Genomic DNA, 26205 nt, shown 5'->3' on the forward strand with positions numbered 1-26205 from the left:
AATTGCTATGGCTACACACATACCGACATGTGTCTTAAATGATCTAGAAAATATAGCTCCTTTTTTTAATAAAAATATAAACCCAAATATAAACAGATTATTTTAACAATCGTTGTAAGATTTAAAATGTAACGGTCGCATTTGAATTGAAAAAACTGTTAACACCCTGTGCACAGCGCTGCCAGATGCTCACCGATGACATTGTCCGATAGTCCAGCGCTGGTGCCGATTACTCGTGTTTTGGGCCGCTGCTGCCATCACTGGCGCAGACCGTTTTCACGAATATAATTTTTTATTTTGCGATAGTAAAGTGCTGAAAAATAGCCAGAAAACTGCCATTAAAGCTGTTTGCAACGACGACAGAAGGCACCAGAGTGATAAACGCGCGAGCAGGGTGTTAAGATAGCGATTAAATCGGGCCAAAGGCAGCGCATCTCCCCGGCCATCACACATACACACAGACGGCGAAAAGACGCTGCGCGAGTGTGTGTGTGCTCCTGTAGACGACAATCGACTTGCGTGGTGCCGGGTTACATATTTTTATTGGATTTTTGACTCGCCCTCGCTGCGCTAGAAAACAAATGTGCCTGGCCTAAAGTTGGGCCACAAATTGGCGGCAGTGCACCGAAATTCCCGCAGGACTCTAATCACGAATACGCAGCCAAGATGATGTTCACGGTAAGCCAAAAGCGTCGACACCCCCCCGCAAACTAATCGATAAATGGTTTTTCAATACATTGCCCATTCGTTTGTGATAATTTATTCCCCCCTTTTTTTTAAATGGAATATCCTGCAAATATCTTTATTTTTCACCCCGCCCCCCGCAAAATCGAATAGGGCACCAACCAGCAGCAGGACACGCGGTTCAGCGACAAGGAGAAGAAGCTGATGAAGCAAATGAAGTTCGGCGATTGCCTGAACAAGAGGGTGGATATGTCGAAAGTCAAGCTGGACGTACTGCGTCCGTGGATCAGCAAGAAGATCACCGACATCCTGCACATCGAGGACGACGTGGTCGTCGAGTTTGTCTACAATCAGCTGGAGGAGGAGAAGTATCCGTGCCCCAAGAAGATGCAGATCAATATGACGGGCTTCTTGAACGGCCGAAATGCCCGCCAGTTTATGGGTGAACTTTGGGCCCTGCTGCTCTCGGCACAGGAAAGCGATTCGGGTATACCGGCGGAGTTTATACAGCAGAAAAAGGACGAGATACTCAAACGGGAGGAGGAACAGCGGCAGCGGGATCGATCGAGATCCCGTTCGCGTTCCCGCTCCCAACGAGACAGTTCTAGGCGAGATCGGCAGCGTGACCGCTCCAAATCCAAGTCCCGCTCCAGATCCCGCTCACTGAAGCCGGCCAACAACAACGGTTCGGTGCCCAGTGCCGCACGAGAAGCGGCCGCCAATGCGGCTGCCAAAATCCGTAAACGCGGCTCCTCCTCGGCCGCTCGTCCCGGCTCCAGGGAGCGGAGATCCAGCCGACGACCACGTTCGCGTTCACGTTCCCGCTCGCGAACCGCCGGCAAAAAGATGGGCTCGGTGGAGCCCGCACCCGCCAAGACTGTCAACGGCCGCCATTCGACGGACAAGTCCTCGCCGGTACCGCCGGCCTCCAAGAACAAGTCGCGCTCCCGCTCGCATTCCCGGTCGCGATCGCCGCGCAGTCGATCTCGATCGCCCAGTGCCAAGCGGTCACGTTCCCGCAGTTCCTCGCGACGCAGTCGCCGACGAGGACGCTCCAGCAGCATATCGTTGTCGCCGGAGCGCAACCAGGATCAGTTTGAGCACCGGCGCAACAAGAACAGTGTGCAAAACAAGCGACAATATCGCAACAATCGCGGGGACTCGGCTAGTTCAATGGAGCGCGGTAACGATCGAGGCAGGCAGTTTGGCGGTGGCGGAGGTGGTCGTCGAGGTGGCAGACGCTTCTCCCCGCGAGGACGCAGTCCGATGCGACAGGATAATGGCGGTGGCAACGGCGGCAATCGCTTTCAGCGATCCAATTCTCGCCGCAGGTCGAGATCCAGGCGTCTATCACGCTCGCCCATGCGTTATTCTCGCTCTCCAAGACGGTAAGTAGATTCTATCGCCTCACTATCAATGCCTTAACTAATTCAATCATGTTAATTTCGTTCCGTGCAGCTTCAACAACCGTCGCCGTTCGCCGATGATGAACTTTAGAGGTGGAGGACGGGGTGGCGGACGTGGCGGCGGACATCGCCAGATGTGGCAGCATCGCGGCGGTTCGCCCAACTTCCGCGGCGGCGGGCGCATCCATTGGCAGGCCAGACAGAGTCCTGGCGGCGGAGGACGTGGAGGTGGAGGCGGAATGGGTCGCTTCGACAGGCGCCAGTCGCCGCAACAGAATCGCTATAATCGCGACCACCGTCAGTCGCCAATGCAGCAGAATCAGCCGTTCCGCAAGCAATTCTCCCCGCATCAGGGACCGGGACGTCGCTTCTCGTCGCCGCAGCAACGACGGAACTCAAGAGATCGTCGCCCCAACTCAAGGGAAAGGCGCAGCTCACCGGGCGGTGGTGGCGGTCACATAAATCGGTGGGACAACCCGCCACCTGCACGAAACCGGCGCTCATCATCGGGAAGCTCTGCAGGTGGACGGCAGCAGCGACAGCGCAGCGCTAGTCCGCCGGAGAAACGCCGTAGTAGCCATAGTCGCAGTCGCAGCCTGAGTCGCCAACGAAGCCGCAGTCGCTCCAGTTCGCAACACAGTCGCAAGCGGGAGAGTCCAGTTGGTAAGTGACAAGCAAATGATCAACTTAACAGTGGGTACTCAATTATGGACTGCTTTTGGTTACAGGGCGCTCGTCGGTGGAGTATGCTGGCCCGGCGGTGAACACCATCGATCTCTGTCGCGAGGAGCAGCAGCGCAAAAACAAGCCAGAAACGATCATAGTGCTGGACAAGGGTCCAGCCGTGCGCAGCACCTACGCCAGTCTGTCCCGCACGCCCTCACCGTTCCTTAAGCCCCACGAGCGTCTAGCCGCAGCCAAGGCAGCTGCTGCTGCGTCGGCGGCGGTACCAAAGAAATCCCGCGATCAGAGCCAGAGCAGCAGTTCGGACAGCAGTGCCGAGAGCGATGATAGCGAGGAGCAGCCGCGTCGCAAGAAGCAGCCAACCAACGTGGAGACTTCCAAGGGCAAGAAGGAGAAGGTGCGGCGCAGCTCGGAGAGCTCAACCAGCACCGAACAGAGTGACGACGAGGACAACTCCAGTGGGGATGAGAGGCTCAAGAAGAAGCTGCAGCAAAAGAAGAGCAAGGAGGTGGCGGCTTTAAAGGGAAAAGAGAAGGAGCATGAGAAGGAGAAGGACAAGCGGCGCTCGGACAAGAAGTCCAAGCGGGGCGCAATCTCCAGCGGCGATGAGGAGTCGACGAGCAGTCGCAAGCGCGGTCACAAGAAGACGCGTCGGGACGAGGCCGGCGACAACAGCGACTCCGAGGACGAGCATGTGCCCAAGAAGAAGCGCAAGAAGGCGAAGAAGCCGGCGGATTCCAGTGACAGCGACTCAGAGGCCTCCTCCAAGCGCAAGAAGCATAAGAAACACAAGAAGCACAGCAAGAAGAGCAAGAAGCATAAGAAGCACAAGCGGAAGTGCAGTGCCGGCAAGTCGCGGGCGGACAGCAGTTCCCAGGGCAGCAGCGACGAGGATGAGCAGTTGCCGCCGGCGGTTGCGGCCAAGCGGAATGGAAACGCTGGCAAGCTGGCGCTACTGTTGCCGGGCGCCTCCGGACCCGGTGTCATCAACGAGGACCTCGAGAAGCAGCTGCGGGAACGGGCCCTCAAATCAATGAAAAAGCTGGACTGAACGACATGAGAGACTTTGTGCGTGAATGGTTGCCCACTCTACTCCCATCCTGACCCTCAAATCATCCACTCATCTTGAAACGAGAACGCGAATGCAAATCGTGAATCGCTCGCCCTCACAGACAGACGTACGTAGCCAGTAACATAGAAGTATACATTTAAACCAACTAAACATTCATTAATTGCATACATTGTATTTCTTAAAGTGTAATTCACATACCGTTAAGTTCTTTCGCCTAACAAAAACAGTAGCGATTAAATTAGCGAGCCAACATTAAGCGAATGAATGCAGTTTGTATTATGTACAAAACAAATGAGAAACTGAATTAACCAACATAACTATTTAGCCCCCAGTGGTTTTAAATTAAATGCATAGATTCCCGTATACAAGCATAACAAAATCACATTTAAAACATAAAAACAAGCAAACATAAACAAGCGCGTAAATCCGATTGGCAAATTGTATTGTTGCCGCAGTTTAATTTATAAGTAGGTTTTACAGAATGTAATTAATAATGCCTAAAGAGCAAATTGTGTGTTTGAAGGGCATTAACTAAATGAGAGAATAAACAATTGTAAAATTACCAAACCTCCAACTGATGCTTCGTTTGAATTTCGATTGCTTGTGTCTTTTTTCGAATACGATTAATTGCGCATAATGCAGCCCTGGAAATTCTGGTATTTTTTCAGGATGTATCCAATGTTCAGGATTTAGTAAGGGTATTCCGCAAAGAATTATTTTCGACGTATTTAAATGTGGTATTTTAATGAGGGTCGCCCCTAATGTATTAAATATATCTTACTGCTAAGGGTTAATACTTATTGTTAAAAAAACTATATAATTATAGAAGTGGCATTACTTGATTGGGTACGGTAAACTTAAATACATAGCTCGAACTCGATTGAGACAATCATATGAAACACAAACGTTCATTGTTCAAAAGCTATTTTATGGTCGATTGTGTAGCCCCACATGATGCCTTTCAAAATTAGTAAGCAGTTATATACAGCTGGTTATATAACGCTGGCGTTCAAGTGTTCCTTTAGCAGACAAATTTTAATTACTAGCCCCTTATTTGAAAGATTTCTGTGTAAAAATATCTTTCAATTTTACTTTATTTTACTTGACTATATAACAGTGATAAGACCTAATTGCGTGTATATAAATTCATATGAAAGTTAAATATTGTATATTTTAGGGTAGCCGATTCTCTCTTTAGAGCCATCATCGGTTTATAATAATATACTTTGTTTATATTTTCATTTTAGCATTAAATCGCGTCACAGCTGACAAAAGCTAATTAATACAGCGGCTGAGGAATACCCCCAATAATGAGGCACCCTCTCAAAAGTAACCCTGCGCGCTGGACGCAATCTAGTATTTAGTTATTCGGCGCCAACTGCCCGCTGGCCACACCGCCCGCAAATCTGCCTTTTCCTTTTCCTGTTGTATTGCCCGACGGACGGTATGTGTATTTTTCTCAGCTAGCCACGTGCTAAGTTTAATCAATGGAAGGCCCGGCATTGGGGATTTGCGGGCCACGGATGCGGCACTGGCAGTGGCGCGCGATTACTGGCACAAAACTAACGTTTGATTGTTCTATTTGCAGTGATCGCCCGTTCAATATCGTGAATCAAACATGGTGAGTATCTGTTGGTGGTGGAGATATGGTCACCATTGTGTGCTTTGCCATTGGAATACCTGGCTAACGGCTGAAACCCACTTACACTTTGCAGGCTCGTGGCCCCAAGAAGCATTTGAAGCGTTTAGCCGCCCCCAAGGCATGGATGTTGGACAAGCTGGGAGGCGTCTTCGCCCCGCGTCCCTCGACCGGCCCACACAAGCTGCGTGAGTCGCTGCCACTGCTGATCTTCTTGAGAAACCGCTTGAAGTACGCCCTCAACGGTGCCGAGGTCACCAAGATCGTCATGCAGCGCCTGGTTAAGGTAGATGGAAAGGTCCGCACCGACCCCACCTATCCCGCTGGCTACATGGGTGAGTTGTGTGCTCGGCGAGATTGTGCTCCTTACTAATAGGCTCCATTGGCCGTTTTTTAGATGTCATCACCCTCGAGAAGACCGGTGAGTTCTTCCGTCTGGTCTACGACGTGAAGGGACGCTTCGTCATCCACCGCATCTCCGCCGAGGAGGCCAAGGTGAGTTATCTAGTCTGCCTACGGATGCTGCTTCATGCAAGATCACTTGGTTTAGATTCTTATAATGTAAAAACTCCAGCTAATCCGCTGGATGAGAGTGTTTTGTTTTGGAAGCCTTTGAAACAAATAGTTCACCTATTTTGGAATACAAAATCAGTCTTTATGCTAATTATCGAAAGTAATTAACTTAAATATCGAAAGGGCTTTGTCGAAGACCGTTTTGCGTGTAAAATAGTGCGCCGATTGGTTCAAAACGAAGCCCAAAGCAATTTTTGATACGACGGTCTCTGATTCGACAAATCCCAGTTGTTTCAGTAACTTTTACGTGCAATTACAAAAGAAACTAAGGAGTATATAGCATTATATTGTCATTCCCTTCAAGAGGGAGAACTGTGGGCTTCGTCGAAGACCGATTTCCGCCTGTTGCCATGTGTCTATTGGTTCAAATCGAAGCCCAAAGCAATTTTTGATACGACGGTCTCTGATTCGGCATTCCACAGTCGTCTGAGTAACTTTTACGTGCAATTACAATGCAATGAAATGAAAGTGATAGTGGAATTTGGTATAAATAAAGTCTTAAAATTAACCCACATTTTCTTTGCTTCTTTGCAGTACAAGCTGTGCAAGGTCAAGAAGACCCAGCTGGGCGCCAAGGGAGTTCCTTTCCTGGTTACACACGACGGCCGCACCATCCGCTACCCGGATCCTCTGATCCACGCCAACGATTCCGTGCAGGTGGACATTGCCTCCGGCAAGATCACCGACTACATTAAGTTCGATTCCGGTAAGCATCCAACATCATAGATCATCGTGTTCATTGGCTGGTTCGAAGACCACAAAACGCTCCTCGAAAGTTGCGTGGTTCAAAAACAATAAGCCAAAAGCAATTTTTGTCACGACGGTCTCTGATGCGGCATTCCAAAGTCGCTTCAGTAACTTTTACGTGCAATGACAGTCGCCCAATATTATTAACCAAGTCGTATGATTCCAACTAACTGGTATGCTTCTCCGTCTCCACAGGCAACCTCTGCATGATCACCGGAGGCAGGAATTTGGGACGTGTCGGCACCGTTGTCAACCGTGAGCGTCATCCCGGATCCTTCGACATTGTGCACATCAAGGACTCGCAGGGTCATGTGTTCGCCACCCGTTTGACCAACGTGTTCATCATTGGCAAGGGCAACAAGCCCTACATCTCCCTGCCCAAGGGCAAGGGTGTCAAGCTGAGCATCGCTGAGGAGCGCGACAAGCGTCTGGCCGCCAAGACCCACTAAGGCGCAGGAGTTTAAGGACTTTTACCTTTTAGCATAACACTCTGTACGTTTAGCTACGGAATTACAAGCCAAGAACGTAACGCATGTGTTTTCTTTTGCAAAGGAAGTGGTTGATCTTTGTGCTCGCCAAGAGTTTAAAGAATCAGTTCTATGATTGGAAATGTGTAAAAAAACGTGGGACATGTGTAGCGTGATTTAAAGCTATTCAAACGTGAAAATAAGTATGAGTTTATAGAAACTTTAAAATCAATCAATTCACAATGCCCTAAAACTGGACGTAACGTAAAACTACCTCAAAATGGAGCTTCAGAGCTTGAAAGTCTAGTTTTATATATGATTTTCTGACAAAAATTCAAAAGTGGCGTTAGGTTAAGTAAATGTTTCAAGCGCAGATTTTAATGAGGACTTAAATTTTAATTTAGGATGGATGATTGTGTTACTCTTGTTTACGTCTTCATCTTACTCTTAAGAAAATATCTTAAAAAATGGCAATGAGAATAATAGATTATTGAAAAAAGGAATTCATGTATATTCGAGGGGGTGAGTTTTAACCCCGCCGATGTGGTGCGTGGGGGCTGGAGTTGGCGCCCAAATAATCGATAGCCCGCCCCCAGCATCGATAGAACGGCCGCTGCGAAAGCTCCGGTCACACTGCTCAGTGGGCTGCTGCTTCTGCTGCAGAGAATTATCATTGTATTTCGTGTGGTGAAAGGCTTTGTGCGCGAACATTGTGCGTCCCCGGATCAGAACTCGCTTCGAAGTAAGTACCCGACAATCCCGGTGGCGCATTCCGCCGCTGGGCGGAAGCCCTAGAAGAGCCCCCGCCCCCAAAAGCAAATCATATGCGAAGAAGAAAACACGAAAATGCTGCCCACCCATACAACGATGGGCTGCACACACCGATGCACACCGACACACACGCACACGGGCGAACATCATATGTTGATAAGTTGGCGACAACAACAACAACAGCAGCAGCAAGAACAAAAAGAACAACAATGCATGTGAATCATTTGTAGGGATTTGTCTGTTTGCTCGCGAGTGGTATTAAATGTCGGCCTATTTAGCAAGACCCCTGCTTTGAACTCACAGCGATACATATGCACTTACAGATATGTCCAAGGCCTTGAACAATCCAGGAGGCAACGGAGGAGGCGGTGGCCCCCATCGGGACTATGGTGCGATGGCCGATTCCACGCCCGAAGTGAGCTTTGCGGCAGCCGGCGGTTCGTCAGGCTTCAGTCCGACGGAATTTATGTCCCTCAGCGAGGACATTGGCCACAACATCACTGCCATCCACAGCAGCACCAAGCAGCTGGAGAAGCAGCTGAAACTGATTGGCACACCCAAGGAGCTGCCCAATCTGCGGGAGAAGGTGCACACCATCAACACCAAGTGCAATGCCCGCGTGCAGACCACCAGTCAGGACTTGCAGAGGCTACAGGCCGTTGTGCGGCACGGAGATCGCCAGCAGAAGCTGCAGCTGGAGAAGCTCACCCGGGAGTTCCATGGCGTGGTGGAGAAGTACTCCAATCTGCAGCGACGCATCTCGTCGGCCATGCGGCAGACCCTGCAGCAGGCGCAGCAATTTGCCGATCAGGATGTGGAGGCCAACACCCGTGCTGAGCTGCTGCAGCAACAGCGCTTGGAGCAGGCCCATCTCCAGCAGGAGCACGACATGCTCGACGATCGGCGGCGGCAGGTCGAGCAAATAGAGTCGGACATCATAGATGTCAACCAGATCATGACCCAGCTGAGTGGACTGGTGCACGATCAGGGGCAGCAGATGGGTGAGTAATCTCCTTCCAAGTGGGGCTCAACGACCGCAAATCGAGAAACCACAAACCGTAATTAGGGCTCTCACTTTACGACCCAAATCCACGCAGTTTCACAAATGTAATAGTAATTTCTCCAAATGGAGAAATCCATTGGTGAAACAAAATATTCAGAGCTTATCAGTTGCTTAAAAGTGACATGGCAAATCTTTTAAATGCGTTCATAAGTTAAACATGTGCAAGAAATTATGAATCATTGACTTTGCTTCAATAACAATGCACATTTCGAAATTGATTGGAATTATCAACAACGACCACATCATTTAAACGCTTTAATTTTTCATATCTTTTATGAAAACCCGTGTCATTTGGCAAGTAATGTGTGCATACGCTTATCATATCGTTTAATTTAGCTTCCTGTTTATTCGAACAGTAATCAATTATTTCGGGTCTTACAAAAATAAGAAGAAACTGATAAGAGCAAGCAAATATTTAAAATATTTGCTGACTCTATTACAGGTTTAAATATCAACATTTTTAACTCCTTAGATTGTACCTGTTTTTGATTACACTTTCTAAGCGAATCTCAATTTCTTCGCAGATTTCATCGAGAACAGTATTGAGCAGACGGCCGCCAACGTGGAGGATGGCACCTCGGAACTGGCCAAGGCGGCCAGGAGTCGCCAGAGCTACCGGCGCAAGATCTTGATACTCCTGGTGATCGCTGTGATAATAGGTTTAATCGTAACTGGCGTTATCGTTGCCAAACTGAACAGTTAATTGTTTTATTTGTACGCCCATATTCAACACACAAACATACACAACCCACACACACACACGCATAGATTTTTGTAAACGATTTTTATAAGAAACAAAATATTCGATCGTTGAGAACTCTGTTTAATCACCAAGTGAGCAAAGACAACAAGAATGTAGAGGAAAAGCTAAAGCAAAAAATAAAAACAAATACCATATTTAAAATTATACATATATATCTACATATATATACATAAGTAAATAAGGATACTGAATCCCACTTAACTTGCATATAAACAATATTCAGCGCTTTTAAATGTTAATTATTTCTTGTTAAAAACGATTTTCGCGAGCAATCTGAGTTTTGCATTGAAATTTGTAAAATTTTTGTGTTTAGTTTCGAGCCAGCAGAAGGGGGATTGCTGAAGACGCCTGCGGTTTCAGTATTCCCTTTTGATATATGTTACAAGTTATAAATAAGTGAGCCAGCAATCGAAAATAAAATAAACCGAAAAAAACAATTTGAGTGATTTGAAAAGCGCGCCAAGTGGCGCATAGAGAATGCAATAGGTTGGCAGTCCGCTTAAATCGATAGAACGTAATCGATAGACTTATCGGTGTGGGGCAAAACCAAAACAACGTGCTGCGCAGCAAAACATTCATATTTCGTTATTTTGATAAAAATACTATTTGTAAAGATGCCACAGGGAAAATTCAAGAAGGCCAAGCTACCAGCAGCGATACAGAAAAAGAAGAACCAAAAGCAAGCTGCCTTCACCCGCCGATCAAGTTATTACCCACATGCTTAACTATCTTCTTCAAATTCTAAGTTTTCGTTTTATTAATTTACAGATGCGCCCATTCAGGCGAAAAAGGCCAAGTTTAATGAGACGCAGAAGATCAAGTCCGTCATCTCGAAGTCGGTCAACAAGAGCGTGGAGAGCGAACTGCGCTCCCGCGCCCACGAGGGCTACATCCAGTTGAGCAAGGCCCAGGAGGCGGTGGCCAAGCACCACGCCTCCCAGGCGAAGGCGGCTGCGGCGGCCAGTACCGCCAAGTCCGCGGAATAGCTTACTCTAGGCCTAAGTACACTGTTGATAACCAAATGACCTGCATATTGTATAGTAAAACATCTCTAAAACTACTTCTTTTGTTATAGCATCGATTGGAGGAACCCAAAGAAAGCGAATTCTCCTCTAAAGATTCTCAAAAGGATTTACAAATCCGCCTAATAGAAGAGCATATGAACTTTAAAGCATTATTAGTATCTGCAATCTTAAAAGAGTCTACTAAATTAAGAAAGTTTCTTAAATTTTGTAGTTTTCGCTGAGTTTAAGGATTGCATATCTATTGATGGTCAGGTGACCCTAATATTTGATACCAAATTCATTAGATGCTATACTAAATGAACAAATTCATTTTCAATATTAGTATGAACTATTTTCTAAAACGTTGAAAGTTGCCAAATGCAGAATACATTGTCTTACAATCTTGAATATTTTATTCAGTGTGTTTCACAATGAATGCAAATTACTAAGAACGATGACATTTCCTTTTAAATGCCGTGCAAATTATACGAATTTTTGAAGTTTTCATTAAGTTTTCTTGTCGTGAGCTTTGACTTTTTCGCAACGCTGTCTCAAGGACTTGTTGACCAAGTACATGCAATGCTAACTTTGACGTTTGGCCAATTTATGAGCGGACCTTTGGTGGCCGCTGCTGGAGGAACTTTTGCATTCAGCTTCCTACTTATCACAATCAGTTTGTTTAATTATAAAAATAGTTGGCCAACAAAGTTGGTTCCGCTGACATTTATTGGACGATTCGCTGCGGGGAATTCCAAAATTCCGTAATTCCGCTCCTTTAACGACAGCTATTCATGACAAACTTTTTCGGCATTGGCATTCAGGCAGCTTTGACGAAGTGAAAAGGAAAAAGTGCCACTAACAATTTCTATTTAATTTTCGCAACGTTTCGTTTGCTATGCAAATTCTGCCCGCTTTTGATGCGCTTTTAATTAGCCAGCATCCCGCACTCACATGCAGCCGGAAAAATTCACAGCCGATTGCGTGTTTTTGTTTTGTTTCCTCGTTTTCCAGCCCCACCCCCAAAACCCACCCTCTTTTATCAAGCACTTTGATTCCGCGCCATTTCAATCGCATGCAAATTAGCCACGCCCACCAGCCCACCGCCCACTAAACTGAGGAACAGGTGACAGGATCCCCAGGTGCTCGTTAGTCGTTTTTTTTTTGGGCGTTTTGCGTTTTTAGTTTAGCACCAGATTGAAAGTGCTCCCAGCATGCAAATGCATTTCTGCACTCAACCAGCCATTTGGGTGGATGGACCTTTTCGGATATGCAGTTTTAGCGCCGGAAAGAAGCAGTTGGTATCAGGCATTCGGAACTTTTTGACACCTATTCAAGCACACTCGCCACTCTTTTGGGGCGTTTTGAATGTGTCATGAAGGATTTCTTGGGGGAACTACTCTTCAGCTTTCTTCAAAAAGATAATATGCTAAGTGTATCTTTAAGATAAGATGTACTATATGTTCTTTATTTCTGGACACCACCCAAAAATATTTATATTTTACATAATATATAAATAAGATACGTTTCAAAGGATTTATAAATTATTAGAGTATTTCCCTTGCTAACAAGTGCGTACCCTTTTGGGGCTTTTAGCCTGACGTTCCACTTGATTACCAGTCCATCTCATCGCACTCACCAATTAGAGAAAAAATTGGTAATAGCACCGACACTTGAAACTCCCGTCAATCGAAACGCTTAAAAAAAAGGCGAATATCTCTTCAACTTAAAGCCTGCGTGGAAATCCCCGCTTTCCACATCAAAGTGATTGTTTTTGGCGTTTCATTTTATGGCTTATTTAATTGAGCATTGCATTTTGACCGCATTTGGCAGAGGAATTGATTGATTTGCATTCGCACTCATCCATTCAATCCACCCCATCGATACCCACGGGGCTTAGCTCAGTCCATTTAATTAAAATATTTCGAACAAAAGCAGCGGACACCTTTCACGCATCCCCGCCCACACAAAGGATAAAAAGCAGCGGCCAGAGCGGAAATCACACGGCCCAGCATCCTTTTTGCATTTTCCATCATTTAAATGATGCGTTTCTGTTTGCCTTTGCGTTTGCATTTGCTGGCTGCCTTCAGTCGGTCGGCGACCTATTTGAATAGCGACGTGTGTCCCACTGTCGGACATTCCAGGTAGAGCAGCCTGCAGCTCTTCATGCACTCAAAAAAAAAAATGTTCTAATTCGAAAAATGTATAAATTGAGGAATATGTTCTATATATCTTATAGATTTTAAAATATAATTAACAATACAGTTGAATTTGACGGTCTTGGCAGATCTAAATACCTAATAATAGCTTCTAGCTTTATCTATATCTCCTGAATCACAATCATAATATTCAGCAGAATGTGCCACATTTTTTTCAGAGTGTATGTGGCATGGACCACGGCTACCTGGTTACCTGGTCAGGTTGTCCGGCATCTCATTGTGTGCGAGGCGCGCATGTAAATTTGTCCAACTGCACAGGCAAACACTTGGAAAGCGAGCGGACAGAGGCCCACTGCTGGCGGCCACCTGCGGCATTCCACGCCAAACCATGACCATTCAAAAACAAAAAAAGGGGACCCCCCTTCCATTCCATTCCATTCGATTCGATTCCGTTTTCATTATCTTTTTGTTTTTGCATACAATCGAACGCTTTGGTTCCTGGTTTGAGGTCCATATCCTTTCTATGCGACGACGCGCGGATTCTGATTTATACGAGTGTATGATGAATGACAACGAGCGTGGTTTTGTCTATTATTTTGTTTCGGGTATTAAGTTTTTCATTTTTTGGTTTTTTTTTTGAAAGGGGGATTATATTTGATAATAGAAGTGCGACAGATTAGAGCAAATTCCAGGCATTTCCTAATCCAGGAATAAGTTACAATCGTTTGTTATTTTTTTATATTCATTTGAATATGGATATACTAAAGTTCAGTTTTAAGGAATTCGCTTCGCCAAATGATTTCATTCAGCTTCTTCCTTTTTAGATATTTTCTAGATATCATTGCTACTAATTTCCAACACATTCCCTCGCTATCCCAAACGGATTATTAATGAACAACTTCGATACCTTTACTAAATTATACACCTTTGCCCTGGAGAGAACCCAAGGGAGAGGGGCACGAATATAAAAGAAAATTCACCTGTCCACACGGATTTCTAACTTTTAATACATAAATTAAGGCTCAAAGCCGAAAAGTGAGGGAAAAGCAAGAGAAAAAGAAACAAAAACACAGGGCAATCCGCGGCATTGAAACGATAAAGACCCGGGTTGGGTCATTGAGATATTCCACCTGCAGTCGCATCGCATACCCAGTGCCACCAGATCAACAACATATAATAATCCCATCAGCATTTTCGGATACGCTTTGCAAATGAATTGTAGAGCGGCATTCCCGATTCCCAGCCAAACCGGACTCCAGAGCATGGATAATAATAATGTGGAACCGAAAATGAGCCACGCGGATCGTTGAAAACTGACGACTGGTCAGCGAAGGTTCTGCATTTGCACCTGCATCGGATGGGATCGGAACTTTGATGGGCCTGGCGTGGCTTACATATAATTAAAGTGGACTTGTGGATACAACTTGATATCCTCGCCGATGTGCTCCATAAAGCATATGAGCGCGCCAAGATTACATAATGGTTTCGTTATTAAATGACTTACATTTGCATTTTAGAAGAGCTGCGGTGGGAATTTCATCGTTAAGAACTGCACTTTCGTCGGAATTACCCCCAACAAGTTCCTTTCTTTGCCTGGTTTATCTATAATGTTTTTTTAGTGGTAATATCAATGTCCATCTGGCAGTAAAAAACGACTCTTTATTGTGTTAGGAATGACTTTGTAAGAATTTAATTAAAAGCTGTGTTAAGCCCTGCTTAACGAACCAAATCTTAGATAGTTGTTCAACTTAAATGGAATTGATAAGAAATAACCCCTAATTGTAAGCAGTGTTAAGTATTTCAATTTAATAAATAACCATGACTAAATTGTAATCGAATTAAAGGCCAGATATCCAAACTTTTTGCAGCCAGTTTCCAGGGCATTTATTATTTAGTTAACATTTCCCAAATCATTTGCCTCGATCATTATTTGCACAACTGAATTATTAAAGCACCGGGTAGCATTTCACTTCCGCTTTCTGCGAATAAAAAACGAATATTCGTCGAAAAAACCAATGCTGAAAACCTGAAACAAGAAGAAAAGCGAAGCAGCATACAAAACCAAAAAAAATCTGTTGTCAAAAGGCGGAGCCAAAAGCGGATGTAAATGTGCCCAGCTGCATGCCAAAAACTGCAATTGTCATCAATACGAGCCAGAGATTCAGGATGCAGGACTCAGGATTCGGGGCGGCACACAAAGCCAATCCATAAAACAAAAGCAAGAGCGAAAAGTGAATTTCAATAACGGATGTAAATAAGCCACATGAGATCGATTACCTCCCCAGCGTGCGGGTGAGGTGAGTCGAGTCCTGCTGTCAGGATAACAGATGCACGAAAGGCACCGACTGCAGGTACAGCTCCTCCTGCGCGTCCTGCTCCTCCTGCGCCTCCTGCTCCTCCCGCTCCTCATGCTCCTCCAGCGCCTCACAGCCATAAAGCATCCACCATATCAGTTAACTCAGAGTGGGAGGATGGCACAAAAAATCATAGTCCTCGCTGAAAAAAAGCACAAGGCAGAAACATCTGTCCTTTCTTCGAAGGAGCCAGAAAAATGCAGCAGGTTTAAAATTTATTTAACTCGGCACGAACAGAAGGCCACAAGGTAAAAAATGTAGAGGTGAAACGCAGCGCAACTTGGTCATCAGAAAAGGTTACAGAAAACAAAATTTAATGGAAAAAAATAAAAAAATATAATCTTATCAACTACTATAATAATAATCTACTTCGATTTTAAGTTTTAGCAAATAGTTAAAAAAGTTTTCAATTAACCAGCAAATATCTCAGAAAAAATATTCATATTCTTTTATGTAATGACTAACCATTTTCATCTATCTTTATTTTGGTTGTTAATATTTGTGTATATTTTTGCGAGTTTTAAAATATATATAAAATATATGTATATATTTCATTGCGATTTATTTTAGCGATTCCACTAAAAGGCTTTACACTTTGTAGCTATGCAAAAACATCTGTCCGCTTTTAAGAGGATAAGGTAGAAATCCGACAAGCTTAAGATACATTTGCGTCAGCCGATGGAGCAGGAGGCCGAGGAGCAGATACATATGCGATGAGGATGCAGCCGCGGGCCTCGGCCATCAGAAGACAAAAGCCCATTAAGGTGTAGCACCTGGACCGAAGATCACCTTGGTTTGGCCCTCGGCGGAGCAGGGGGATCTTGGCCAGGAGTGGAGTGGAGTGGAGTCGGCTCGGGGAGTCGCATAAATGTGTCGATATTATTACGGTAAACAGTCTGATGCGTTTTAAATTCAATTTTAAACTCATCCTGCACTCTCTAATTGGAGCCTTTGCGAAAGCGGATCCTCGCATCCAACGGCGCATAATAATAATGAGCCTTGTCATCGGGCCAAGTTATTCGCCGCTGAATGTGGCTTATTGAAAATCCATCAAAATGTTAAATCTTTCGCCATTTCGGGGTAAGTGCTTAAACAGTTGCTTATTATAGGGTAGTCCTCGCTGACCCACAAAGTGTGCGGTATTACTAAGCAAATATATGGGGGTTGGGGTAGGGATTAAAGAAAAAATGGAAAGTTGTAATGGAAAACACTTAACGGCTTTGATTAAGGTTAAATAGGGCGGCTTAACGTGTATATATTTTGTGGGAAAATGTTTAAAAAAGTGGATATCAAGTTGAAAGAAACCTTTTGTAATACAATTTTGACGAAATATGTGATGCGAATTGAAATTGGTAAAGGTTATGAAATCAATTAGCAGTTTTTTAAAATATATTTTCTATTCCCAGCTTGGTAATTGCATAGCATAAATCGTACCAATGAATTGTCTTAAATTGGTCATGTAAAAAGAACATGAAAATCATATATGAGCCTTGTCGCTAAGAATAGTCCAATCAAAATAGCTCCTTAGATCTCTTCTTGGGATCACTGCAAACCAATTTCAGCTGCCGGCAAACAAACGATTCCAAAGTCATCCGATGGTCATTGTATGAGAATTAGGGAATACCAAAGAGTTTGCCGCCTGCGAAGGTGTAAAGAAAAGGTGCTGACCCAAGGACAAAGGATCAGAAAGGAGCCCAACGCCTTCACGGCCACAATGCGTCAATAGAAACAGACAAGGAATTTGCCAGAAATAGTTTCCCGATGGCTAAGACCAACATTAATCATCGAGCACCAATTCCAAGGCCAATCAGTGGACCAAACAAACAAAAAAAAAAGCCAGAATTCTGTGCACATCAAGGCCATAAATGTCGCTTCAGTTTTAATAGAGCAAGCTGATTTTGAACAGGACCTTCGCTCTCACACACTTGCAGCTGGAGAAACCACAGGAGTCTGGTCAACAAACAATGGCCAAGGCGGCCAAGCGGCAAGGCACAAAGGTCGCAAAGTCATTTGAGATTCGTTAAAGAAAAATTACATGAAGTTTTTGCGGAGCAATTACCAGGTGTAAGAGAAGTCCAGCACTCGGGGGCGTATACTAATTGTTCGATTCTTGGCCCGCTTGCGAAACGCTCATGACAAATGTCTTGGCCAACACCCTCCCCCTCTCTCCCAGGCATTCATCACTCTGCATTCGAAAGTGCGCTGTAATTTCGACCTCCTTTTGTTGGCCAATTGTTCGTTCGGGCCAGCCTTTGTCGGCACCCATTTGGGGCAAGTTTTATTGAAAAGCCAGCCCGCTGGTCCAGCTACATGAGTAGCTTGGGTGTGGGTACGCTCATGGATTCCATCCAAGGTCTATTGTCGGCGCTCTACTGAGCTGTAATTAATGTCCCCTGTCCACCGCAATCGTTGTTTGATTGGCGAGTTCTCTCTTTTTTTTCGAGAAACGAATCTTCCTGGAAGAGTTCGTCAGACTAAGAAAATGATTTCAAATATAACTCAATTACTTATTGTATCTAAAAATAAATTTGTGGATTTTACTGCAACTTTTCTGCTGTTATTTTAAAATTATATATAATTATTAAAGTGGTTTCTTTATATAATGTTTCTTTATAAAAAGGCAATGCAACCTGCTCGTCCACTTGATTTTATCTGATAGGGTAGATTAATCTTTACTTAACGTTTGCGTTTAGCCGCTTTGTACACTCAATTTGGGTTTTGGCCTCGGCCAAATCGTATCTGCAGCTCGAACTTATCGGTAATCCATCGCCTGCCAGGGGCACTTAACATGCTTTTTATCTTTATCTTCGATCTGGCCGCATTTCCTCCTCATCGAATTTGGTTCGGTTCCTGTTCAGGCCGCAACTTCCTTGCCATTGTGGCGCGTTTTTTCCTTTGTTTTGGGTATATATTTTTTTTTTTTTTGGCAAACTTCTCGGGTGTCAGGGAGGAAGTAGGTGTACATGTTGTGGTTGATTCGAAGGATACCTGCTCCTCGCGAGGGATGCTGTCGCCTGAAACCCGAATTCAGTGTCCTGAAAGCCGATACTGCGCGAGTGTGCGAGCCCGGTTTGGCATTTGTCTAAAATGCGGTTTTCCTTGGCATTTAATTTCTATTTCAACATTGCATTCGTAATTCGAGCCCTTCCCACAGGTGTGTGTGTGTGCGGATTTGGTCTTGGGGAATTGGAATTGGAGCAGGTTGGTTGGCAATCTCTCTAGACTGTGTATTTTAGTGCCGGAGTCCATCGTTTATATATTCATGTTACCTTGGAGAGCATTTTCCCTGCTGCTTGGCTTTTTGTTTGGCTTTCCCTCAAATTGTGCGTGCTAAAAACAGTTGACATATCCATGAGCGTGGCTCTATGTTCGGTGTCTGGGGGCTTTTACCGTTGGCATATTACCGGGAGCTACCTGCTCAACCAGCAACTCACTTGGCGCTCCTTAAAATGTCAAATGTTCTCGGGGACCATCCATCCATCCGTTCGCTCGCTCGCTCGTCCGTGCCCACATATGTATGTATGATGATGTACCCATCCCCAACAGCTGCTAATGGAAATTGCGGTTGGCGGAGGCGTTTGGCGACGACTTCCTGTCGTGCTCGGCCTGGAGAAATTTATGCTAAAAGGTTGCCAGTTTGACTTGGGAACGACCTGCGCCACCCGAGATGCCCGGCAACTTAAGGCCTCGCCGTTTCCACGGGTTATCTATTGGAATATGAGGTATTTCGAATGAAGGCGGTTGCAGCAAAAAAACGAATGCTATCCATTCATATTCGGGGGCAATTTGCCTGTACAACGGACAATCCCGGCCCATCCTTAGTGTCCGTCCGTATCTGAGTCCCTTGTCCGTTGTCCGTGAGTGCGTGCGGCGCCTGGAAAAGCATTTTGTGTAAATGCGGCGCAAACAAGCTCCAGACTAATTACGACAGGGAGATAACAGCAAGCAGAGCCAGCCATGCCGGGCCAGGCTGGCATGGATTCAGGATCCAGGATAATAATCTAAGCAAATTTATCAACACGGACACATATGAAAAAAATATGAAGAAAAAAAGCAGCAGACAGCAAAGGATACGCACCAAACGAGCGAGTGAAAAATTATGCGATGAGGACTCCAACAAAAGACACATGGGAAACACTGTGGAAAATGGGAGCAGGAAGGGGTTCCGTAGATGTGGAGGAATCGGCAATTGGGATCTCGCCTAGAGCTGCTTGTTTAGCTATTTTCAGTTAATTTAGATTTCCCGAAAATTCCTCACTTGCCTCTTAGGTTCATATCATCTGTTTCTATTTTGTAGTAAACGAAATTTGATGGAGGCAACCTAAATTCCATTTAATATTATTAAATTATGATTGTCAGATATCCAAAAGTCTCAGAAAAATTCAAATTTCAAAATATAAATATATTTTTAAGAAAGTTTTGTAATTTTTTGTATAATTACTTTGAAGATTTTACATTTTGTGACGTAACAAAATACATATACTTCCAGAAAATTATGCTTTAAATATGTATAATCAAGCCATCATTATTATGAAACATCCACTTCTGTGCCTATTGAGATGTTAACTTAAGTAACTTAAAACAAACACGCCACGTGCTGCAGGCCAAATAATTAAAAACGGCTAAGATAAGACTTTAAACAAGGATACAACATGGCCTACTCAGACAAAAGGTTATTTGGGTGAGATTGCCACTTTCCCAAGAACTGGAAAATCTGATTTCCTTTTTGGCAAAGATCATTAGGAGAACACCGCCTACAAACAAATCCCGTGTGCAAATATTTGCCACAGCTAACAAGAAAATCTGCGCGCCAGAAGATGTTGCAACATCGCCTAAGCCCAGATCGTAATGTCCTAAGCCGGTTCGGGATTAAATTGGCTTAGATGGGACCTAGAGCACAAAGGTGAAATGTATACAGTTCATCAAGGATTGATCCTTCGCATAATTTTGCGCAGTCTGTGGATGGCGGGAAACCCCAAATGTGAACACCGGAAAATGCGGAGCGGGAAACGGAATGCGGAACTTTCCTTCGCCGGAGGCGACCATCAATCATCGTCAGGCTCCGGGGCACATTAGCATTTATGAACTTTTGGCCGAGTTGATTTTTCTCTCAACTTGCCAAGGGCTGCGATTTTGGTCTAGAATGGGTTGACTTTAATAGGGTTTTCCATTATTTCATGCGCTTGTGCATATTTGGCAGTCAATTAATGTCAAACTAGTTACAGCTCTCGCCCAGCAATCGATCAAAAAATTAAATGCAACCACCTCCGTGTTAATTTGACATTATTCATATGACCCGAGAACAACAGCAAAAAATGAGCGATGACAATGAGGAAGTCTTATTAAAAACTGGAGGATAGGCCAAGATACCGTTGAAGTGTTGATGATCTCGATAAGAAAAGAAGTTGTGGGAATACCTTTTGCCTTCATTTAATGATTCAGTTTTTATTACATTACCCATCAATTTGATATGGTGGTTAGGACTCCGTGGTTCAACCAAATGAAACTAATCTAGAAATTCATGGGAGAAGTTCTTTGGACGAGATGTTCCTAATTAAGATTTGGTTCTTGATAAAAACGGGAAAATTGAAGGCTTCATGCTGAACAAACTTTAATCGCTATTAGATATGTACATAATCCCAAAGAGATCGTGAAATTATATATCTTACCTTAATTAATAAATTTAATTATATATGAACAAATCCGATTTAAAGTGTATACATACACAGCTTATATTGTTAAAACATTGTTAAGCTCCTTAAACTTAAAATTGCGATTAGCAATAACAAATCTGGCATTTTACATAATCCAACTTGTCTTGTGCAATTTAAATTTGCAAAACTCGTAAACAGCATTTCATTAAGTTAATTAAAATAAGCCGAAAATCCCCAACCAGTCAAATGGAATTTCGCAACTTAGTTTTTCCGATTTTTTACGCTGTGTAATTATTAAAAGCGGCATTTTAAATGCCATTTTGCATTATGAATTTAATCCAATTGTTGATGGCGTTGAAAAAAAGGACAATGCAGCAAACGCACAGAAACAACAATCAAATGATACGGTAATTAGTTAATTTATAAATATCATATAAACTGCTCATTTATGAATTCAATTAATGTTCGCAGACGCGTGACCGAAGTGGATTAAACTCTAATTTAATAACTCAGTTGGTGGGTGCAAAAAATGCGAGCGCGCAAAGTGCTCAAATATTATTAAATGAAAACCTCAAAATGGGTGACAGTTGCAGCATAATGATTTACACCACAGAACTGTCAACGTTTATGGATACAATATAGAATATATATATATACAAACGATACCATACGTATGCCGACACATGGCGTGGCATCGGTTGGCCACAATCCACGAATCCTGCCCACAGATGCGTTTACAACTCACCAGAACGCCCAGCACTCATTCCTCATATGTCATGGATAGATGACTACTTAAGGGATCTGTCAATTGCCTAGGATAATGTTGTGTTCTGTCGTTAATATATATGCGTTTTCCAAACTCAAGTGGATCTCGGTTTCTCGGGATATGTCTGCGCACATCTGTGTAACCCTAGAACGTAGAACGCCCACAGCTCCCTGGGATCCCACTCAATCCCCTGCCCCCAAAAGATATATGTATGTATATCCCTCGTGGTTAGGCCCATGCCAAATGTACGTATAATCACATTGTTGACTGCAACTGCAACTAATTACAAATCAATTTGAACCAGCCCCCAAAGGCAAACGAATTCCGGGGAGAGTTGTTCCATGGCCAACCGCAACACAGGAAGCGGGATCGCGGGTTCCTAGCTCCTTAACACCTGCCTGCACCCCATTAAAATGGTATGGGGCCAGTGTCAATGCCAAGTTTAGCAACGGAACACAAAAATAAATTGACATCTCAGGCTGGCCGTAAATCAATGGAGACAACTCAGACATCCAAACCATGTTGAAGTGACGAAATGAGCTGCAGAGTGAGTCATAAAAACACTGAAATCTAGAGGAGATGGATCACATTTGATGGTTGTCTTTTATGATCCCACAATTGAGATACAACAAGATGGAGATATGAGAGGTCTGTGGAGGACAGTGTAAATATATTTGAGAAGGAAACGGTGGATCACAAATGATGGATAGAGTTCTTAGTCATTTGAGATAGGAGCTTATGATATGATAAGCATGTAATAGATCGTCGAAAAATTCTGCTAAGCCCTTAAAAAATAGTATGCATATTTTATTTTTAGTACCCCAAAAACTGATAGCAACTTATAAATAAACAGCAAATATGGAAGACTTCAAATTTGAGTGGAGAATTAGAAGAATTGGTATTGAAAGAACTGTGTTTATGCAAACAATCAAAGATCTGATTGGCAAATATATATTTTTGGGATCGTACCTCAGGGTCTTTTTGTGCTCAAACTCCAACTCTTTTCACACATCGCCTAAGCTTATTAGTACCCAAGTTCTTTTCGCCATATATATATATATTTTTATAAACCTTTCTCAAACAGTGGCGTATATAAGCACTTCAGCTTTGATGCCTGGCCATTGTTCGGGGATCTTGAGAAGAACAGAGGAATTATTTGTCTTCTAATTATGATTTCAATGGCTTGGCAGAATCAAAGAAGGCGTAATTCGCTCTCACCACAGCCAGGACTCGTTCGGGGTCGCCTCTAAGGCGGCAAATCGAATCAAAGAAATAGCAAACAAACAAATAAGAAAGGAAAAGGAGTCTCCTCTATGGTATTGTTGACAGGCCGCCGAAATGAAGGAGACCGCAAAATGCGGAGCAGGGGCGACTTCATTTGCACAAAAGGAGCGGAAAAAGCGATCAAAGAGCTAACAAAAAGCGGAGCACCGAACTCGAAAACATAAAGCAGGGCCCATCATCACATGTCCGACGTGAGGTAAACCCATCTGAAAAACCCCTAAGCAGGCCAAAATCCAAACCATATCCATGCGGCCAGCTTAGGACTCCTTTTTTATTTTTTTGGCCTCATCTGCTTTGTTTGCCACCACATTGCGCTGTCGTCTTTAAGCTCTTTAAGCGATATTAAAACATTTCACGGCGCAGCAGGAGGTGGCTTGGAAATTTCAAAGCTCTCAAGGTTTCACAAAAATAATATCAACATAACCTTTGAACCAGAACTGCATGCAGCTTACAACTCAAAAACAAATAATTATATTTTAAAAAAATATTTCATGTTTTTTAACTTGGTTCGTTGTTCATATTTTGAATGCATTAGCATAGTAACTCAGATATTTATGATAATTGTTGTAACTCAGATACTCATAAACAAGATATATATTTAGGTATATATTTTTACTTAATTTTCTCGCCTTTTTGTTAAGTTAAAATTTAAATTTAAATCTAGTCGCCAACATTTCAGAGCTATTCAGAGCACAATGCTTATCAGGTCCAGAGCACTATGTCCGCAGTGGGCCACGTATTCGGAGCATCCCGGGCCATGCGTGCCCGCATCGGAGGCCTTGTAGAGCTCGTCCACGTGCTGCAGTTCCTGCTCCGCGGCACTTGTCGTTGGCCTGCGAATAAATTGGGGGGAGGGGGAAAAGGATGTCATAATTAGTGGTGACCCCTTGAAGCAAGCGAGCTGGGGGGAGACTCACATGAATAGAATCTGAAACAGGCTGCCCAGCAGCCCATTTTGGGCATCCAGGGGCGATTCGCTGACCTCGCAGATTGTTCGCAGCAGGCAGGCGGAGCCATTGAATCCGTAGTGGGTCAGGATGTTGATAATGCTGCGGTAGAAGTCGTGGCGCCTGAAGGGAGGCGGAGATCCCACCGAGCGACGCCGCACCTCGTTGTCCTCGTACTGTGGAAAATCACCTCCATCCTGGCGGGCATTTATGGGAGTCACATTGCCTCCGACGCCCAGATAGTGATCATCCAAATCCCACTTTAATATTATATAATTATAAATGGGTTGGGGACGAGTATAAATTACAATTAGAATTTTTAACCATACTCACCCTGTCAATCCACTGATTGTAGGAGTCGTTGGAGGGCAGTGCATAGTTGGACTCAAAGTTGAAGGCCATGTACACATTTTTGGGACCCAGTTCCAGTGGAATGGCCACAGCAGCCAGTAGCTAAGTAATAGCGTGAATAATCAATATACCCCTCAGACGAATCCCCTGCAATACTCACACCAAAGGATCCCTGACGAGGAAACACCAGAAAACAATGTGCTAAGCTCAAGCCTAGAACGAAAACTCCACCCAAGTAAAACTCCCAGCGAAAGGCACCCATCTTAACCCGAGCTCCAGACAAACTAAGTGCAGTTTGCGAAATATTGCAGGTTGCACCAAACGATGGGCGTCACAATTGGCAGTTCCACTAATGAATGGGTGAGAAGTGGCTTACGGTACTACCAGAGTTAAGAGAAAGAAACCGGAATATGCAAGATTTACACGGTTACCACTTGACCCCGTCTCCATCCGATCGCAGTTGTCTACTGCAAAAGGTGCTAATTGCTAGAATGTGTAACATTCTCGGGCGAGAAAGTCTTCTGGGCTCGATTGATGGAGCCGTTTTTATTGAGAAATCAAAAATGAAGAATTCGTGAGCTAGAAAAAGAACACCCAGAAAATGGATTAGTATCTTAAAAACAGAGCTGGCATTAACACGCACTGAGATTCGCTCGGGCGTGGACAACAAACAAAAACCAAATTATAATAACAGGAAAATGAAATTTAGTATAGTATTCGTATTGGCCAGTTGCCTGTTGTACCAGGTGATGGCCTCCCTAGGCAGCTCCTCCAAGCATCAGAGGAGTAAAAGAGCTCCCATTCCCTGGCTTATATACCCCACCACATCACCCACTCGCGTCATGGTAAGATAAATCTATTGGTTGAGAAGAAACCCCATTTCTAGCGCACTTTGTTCTTCTCCCAGTTCATTGGCGGCATAGGTATTCCGCTGGAGGATCTCAACTACGAGGCGGTGACCACCGGCTATGTCCTGAAGGTGGAGTACTGGCTGCCCACCACTCCGGATGATTTGAGAACACCCACAGCGCTGCCCCTCACACAGGTGGCTACGCCGGGTATTACCGGAGCCAGAAAGCAGAGGAAACCTATGTTTGAGAACTTTCTGGTGGGAGTGGACGAGCTGGGCAAGAACACCAGGAAGCTGTTGACTAGGACCAACAAAGTCTTGAGTAGCTATCGATGGACTGTCTACAAGGGACTAGAGGGATTGGCCGATCGTTTGGGCTATCAGGGCAGGATTTGTGTGCTGAAAAGCATATGCGAGGCGGCCGAGGAACCCTTTCATTACACAAATGGACTCTTTGCGGATCTATTGCACATATTACTCACGTAGGTCGTAATGGAAAAACACCTTAACCATATTATAATTGCTTCCTAACCACAGACCCTCCTCCTCGGTGGACAAGTTGTCGGAACATGCTGACAACGAGTATTACTATGCAGAGAAGGTGGGACAATCCGGAGGTGGATGTGATCGGGTCTTCAAAGAGTGTCGACGAAGTTTATTGCAACACTTTAGCGAACTGCATCACAATCTGGATAAGATCTTGTTTTGAGGCAATAAAGGAAGGCTGAAATGATACCAAATCTTTCGCTCAGTGTTCTTTGTGGCAAATGGGACTTTGTGATAGTAACAAAAATGGTCTAGTGCTAATTAGAAGAACGTGAACTTTTAGTGAAGCCAAAAAGCTCAACATGGAAGCTGAAATAATGGTCTCAATTCTGATCGTGACTCAAGTGTGCCATATAAATTGCAGCTAATGACACTTTCGGTTTCCTAATCGAGGAAAGTAAGAAGTTCGATTCCCTGGACTATT

At 44.3% G+C, this 26205-nt stretch overlaps 6 protein-coding genes and 3 non-coding genes across 9 annotated transcripts; 8 read left to right on the top strand and 1 right to left on the bottom strand.

The window, feature by feature from the left end:
• The first annotated feature begins 227 nt into the window (after positions 1-227).
• LOC117141748 (serine/arginine repetitive matrix protein 1) lies at positions 228-4420 on the top strand. Its single transcript, XM_033305371.1, has 4 exons — positions 228-678; positions 838-2072; positions 2143-2753; positions 2819-4420. The coding sequence occupies exons 1-4, from the start codon at positions 667-669 to the stop codon at positions 3823-3825; spliced, it is 2865 nt and encodes a 954-aa protein (XP_033161262.1). The 5' UTR covers positions 228-666; the 3' UTR covers positions 3826-4420.
• A 793-nt stretch (positions 4421-5213) lies between these two features.
• Positions 5214-7334, top strand: LOC117140842 (40S ribosomal protein S4). Its single transcript, XM_033303966.1, has 6 exons — positions 5214-5290; positions 5435-5467; positions 5562-5820; positions 5883-5980; positions 6593-6764; positions 7001-7334. Exons 2-6 carry the CDS (start codon positions 5465-5467, stop codon positions 7252-7254), a joined length of 786 nt encoding a protein of 261 aa, XP_033159857.1. The 5' UTR covers positions 5214-5290; positions 5435-5464; the 3' UTR covers positions 7255-7334.
• On the top strand, positions 6177-6319 carry LOC117142148. Its single transcript, XR_004459541.1, has one exon. It is a non-coding gene; the product is annotated as a small nucleolar RNA psi28S-3327 (small nucleolar RNA).
• LOC117142147 lies at positions 6371-6513 on the top strand. The gene has a single exon (XR_004459540.1). It is a non-coding gene; the product is annotated as a small nucleolar RNA psi28S-3327 (small nucleolar RNA).
• Positions 6795-6937, top strand: LOC117142150. Its single transcript, XR_004459542.1, has one exon. It is a non-coding gene; the product is annotated as a small nucleolar RNA psi28S-3327 (small nucleolar RNA).
• A 557-nt stretch (positions 7335-7891) lies between the features above and the next one.
• On the top strand, positions 7892-10295 carry LOC117140720 (syntaxin-12). Its single transcript, XM_033303785.1, has 3 exons — positions 7892-8014; positions 8367-9044; positions 9631-10295. The coding sequence occupies exons 2-3, from the start codon at positions 8369-8371 to the stop codon at positions 9807-9809; spliced, it is 855 nt and encodes a 284-aa protein (XP_033159676.1). The 5' UTR covers positions 7892-8014; positions 8367-8368; the 3' UTR covers positions 9810-10295.
• A 95-nt stretch (positions 10296-10390) lies between these two features.
• LOC117140721 lies at positions 10391-10929 on the top strand. Its single transcript, XM_033303787.1, has 2 exons — positions 10391-10574; positions 10638-10929. The coding sequence occupies exons 1-2, from the start codon at positions 10484-10486 to the stop codon at positions 10853-10855; spliced, it is 309 nt and encodes a 102-aa protein (XP_033159678.1). The 5' UTR covers positions 10391-10483; the 3' UTR covers positions 10856-10929.
• Positions 10930-23740: 12811 nt separating this feature from the next.
• LOC117140065 lies at positions 23741-24665 on the bottom strand. Its single transcript, XM_033302811.1, has 4 exons — positions 24546-24665; positions 24368-24487; positions 24005-24294; positions 23741-23920 (listed from the first exon to the last, which is right to left on the bottom strand). The coding sequence occupies exons 1-4, from the start codon at positions 24645-24647 to the stop codon at positions 23773-23775; spliced, it is 660 nt and encodes a 219-aa protein (XP_033158702.1). The 5' UTR covers positions 24648-24665; the 3' UTR covers positions 23741-23772.
• A 413-nt stretch (positions 24666-25078) lies between these two features.
• LOC117140064 lies at positions 25079-25944 on the top strand. The gene is made up of 3 exons (XM_033302810.1): positions 25079-25230; positions 25293-25717; positions 25773-25944. Exons 1-3 carry the CDS (start codon positions 25084-25086, stop codon positions 25942-25944), a joined length of 744 nt encoding a protein of 247 aa, XP_033158701.1. The 5' UTR covers positions 25079-25083.
• Positions 25945-26205: the final 261 nt, after the last annotated feature.

The sequence above is a fragment of the Drosophila mauritiana genome, chromosome 3L, assembly GCF_004382145.1.
Source record: "Drosophila mauritiana strain mau12 chromosome 3L, ASM438214v1, whole genome shotgun sequence".
Taxonomy (NCBI): domain Eukaryota; kingdom Metazoa; phylum Arthropoda; class Insecta; order Diptera; family Drosophilidae; genus Drosophila; species Drosophila mauritiana.

Excerpts from the sequence above, each read along its gene's own strand:
- LOC117141748 (XM_033305371.1), top strand. Across the intron at positions 2,073-2,142 it reads TATTCTCGCTCTCCAAGACG|CTTCAACAACCGTCGCCGTT; the intron begins GTAAGTAGATTC and ends CGTTCCGTGCAG. Across the intron at positions 2,754-2,818 it reads CAAGCGGGAGAGTCCAGTTG|GGCGCTCGTCGGTGGAGTAT; the intron begins GTAAGTGACAAG and ends TTTTGGTTACAG.
- LOC117140842 (XM_033303966.1), top strand. Across the intron at positions 5,981-6,592 it reads TCTCCGCCGAGGAGGCCAAG|TACAAGCTGTGCAAGGTCAA; the intron begins GTGAGTTATCTA and ends GCTTCTTTGCAG. Across the intron at positions 6,765-7,000 it reads CTACATTAAGTTCGATTCCG|GCAACCTCTGCATGATCACC; the intron begins GTAAGCATCCAA and ends CCGTCTCCACAG.
- LOC117140720 (XM_033303785.1), top strand. The coding sequence starts at position 8,369 with ATGTCCAAGGCCTTGAACAATCCAGGAGGCAACGGAGGAGGCGGTGGC. Across the intron at positions 9,045-9,630 it reads CGATCAGGGGCAGCAGATGG|ATTTCATCGAGAACAGTATT; the intron begins GTGAGTAATCTC and ends ATTTCTTCGCAG.
- LOC117140721 (XM_033303787.1), top strand. The coding sequence starts at position 10,484 with ATGCCACAGGGAAAATTCAAGAAGGCCAAGCTACCAGCAGCGATACAG. Across the intron at positions 10,575-10,637 it reads TGCCTTCACCCGCCGATCAA|ATGCGCCCATTCAGGCGAAA; the intron begins GTTATTACCCAC and ends ATTAATTTACAG.
- LOC117140065 (XM_033302811.1), bottom strand. The coding sequence starts at position 24,647 with ATGGGTGCCTTTCGCTGGGAGTTTTACTTGGGTGGAGTTTTCGTTCTA. Across the intron at positions 24,488-24,545 it reads CTCGTCAGGGATCCTTTGGT|CTACTGGCTGCTGTGGCCAT; the intron begins GTGAGTATTGCA and ends GCTATTACTTAG. Across the intron at positions 24,295-24,367 it reads ACAATCAGTGGATTGACAGG|TGGGATTTGGATGATCACTA; the intron begins GTGAGTATGGTT and ends ATAATATTAAAG.
- LOC117140064 (XM_033302810.1), top strand. The coding sequence starts at position 25,084 with ATGAAATTTAGTATAGTATTCGTATTGGCCAGTTGCCTGTTGTACCAG. Across the intron at positions 25,231-25,292 it reads CATCACCCACTCGCGTCATG|TTCATTGGCGGCATAGGTAT; the intron begins GTAAGATAAATC and ends TTCTTCTCCCAG. Across the intron at positions 25,718-25,772 it reads CTATTGCACATATTACTCAC|ACCCTCCTCCTCGGTGGACA; the intron begins GTAGGTCGTAAT and ends TCCTAACCACAG.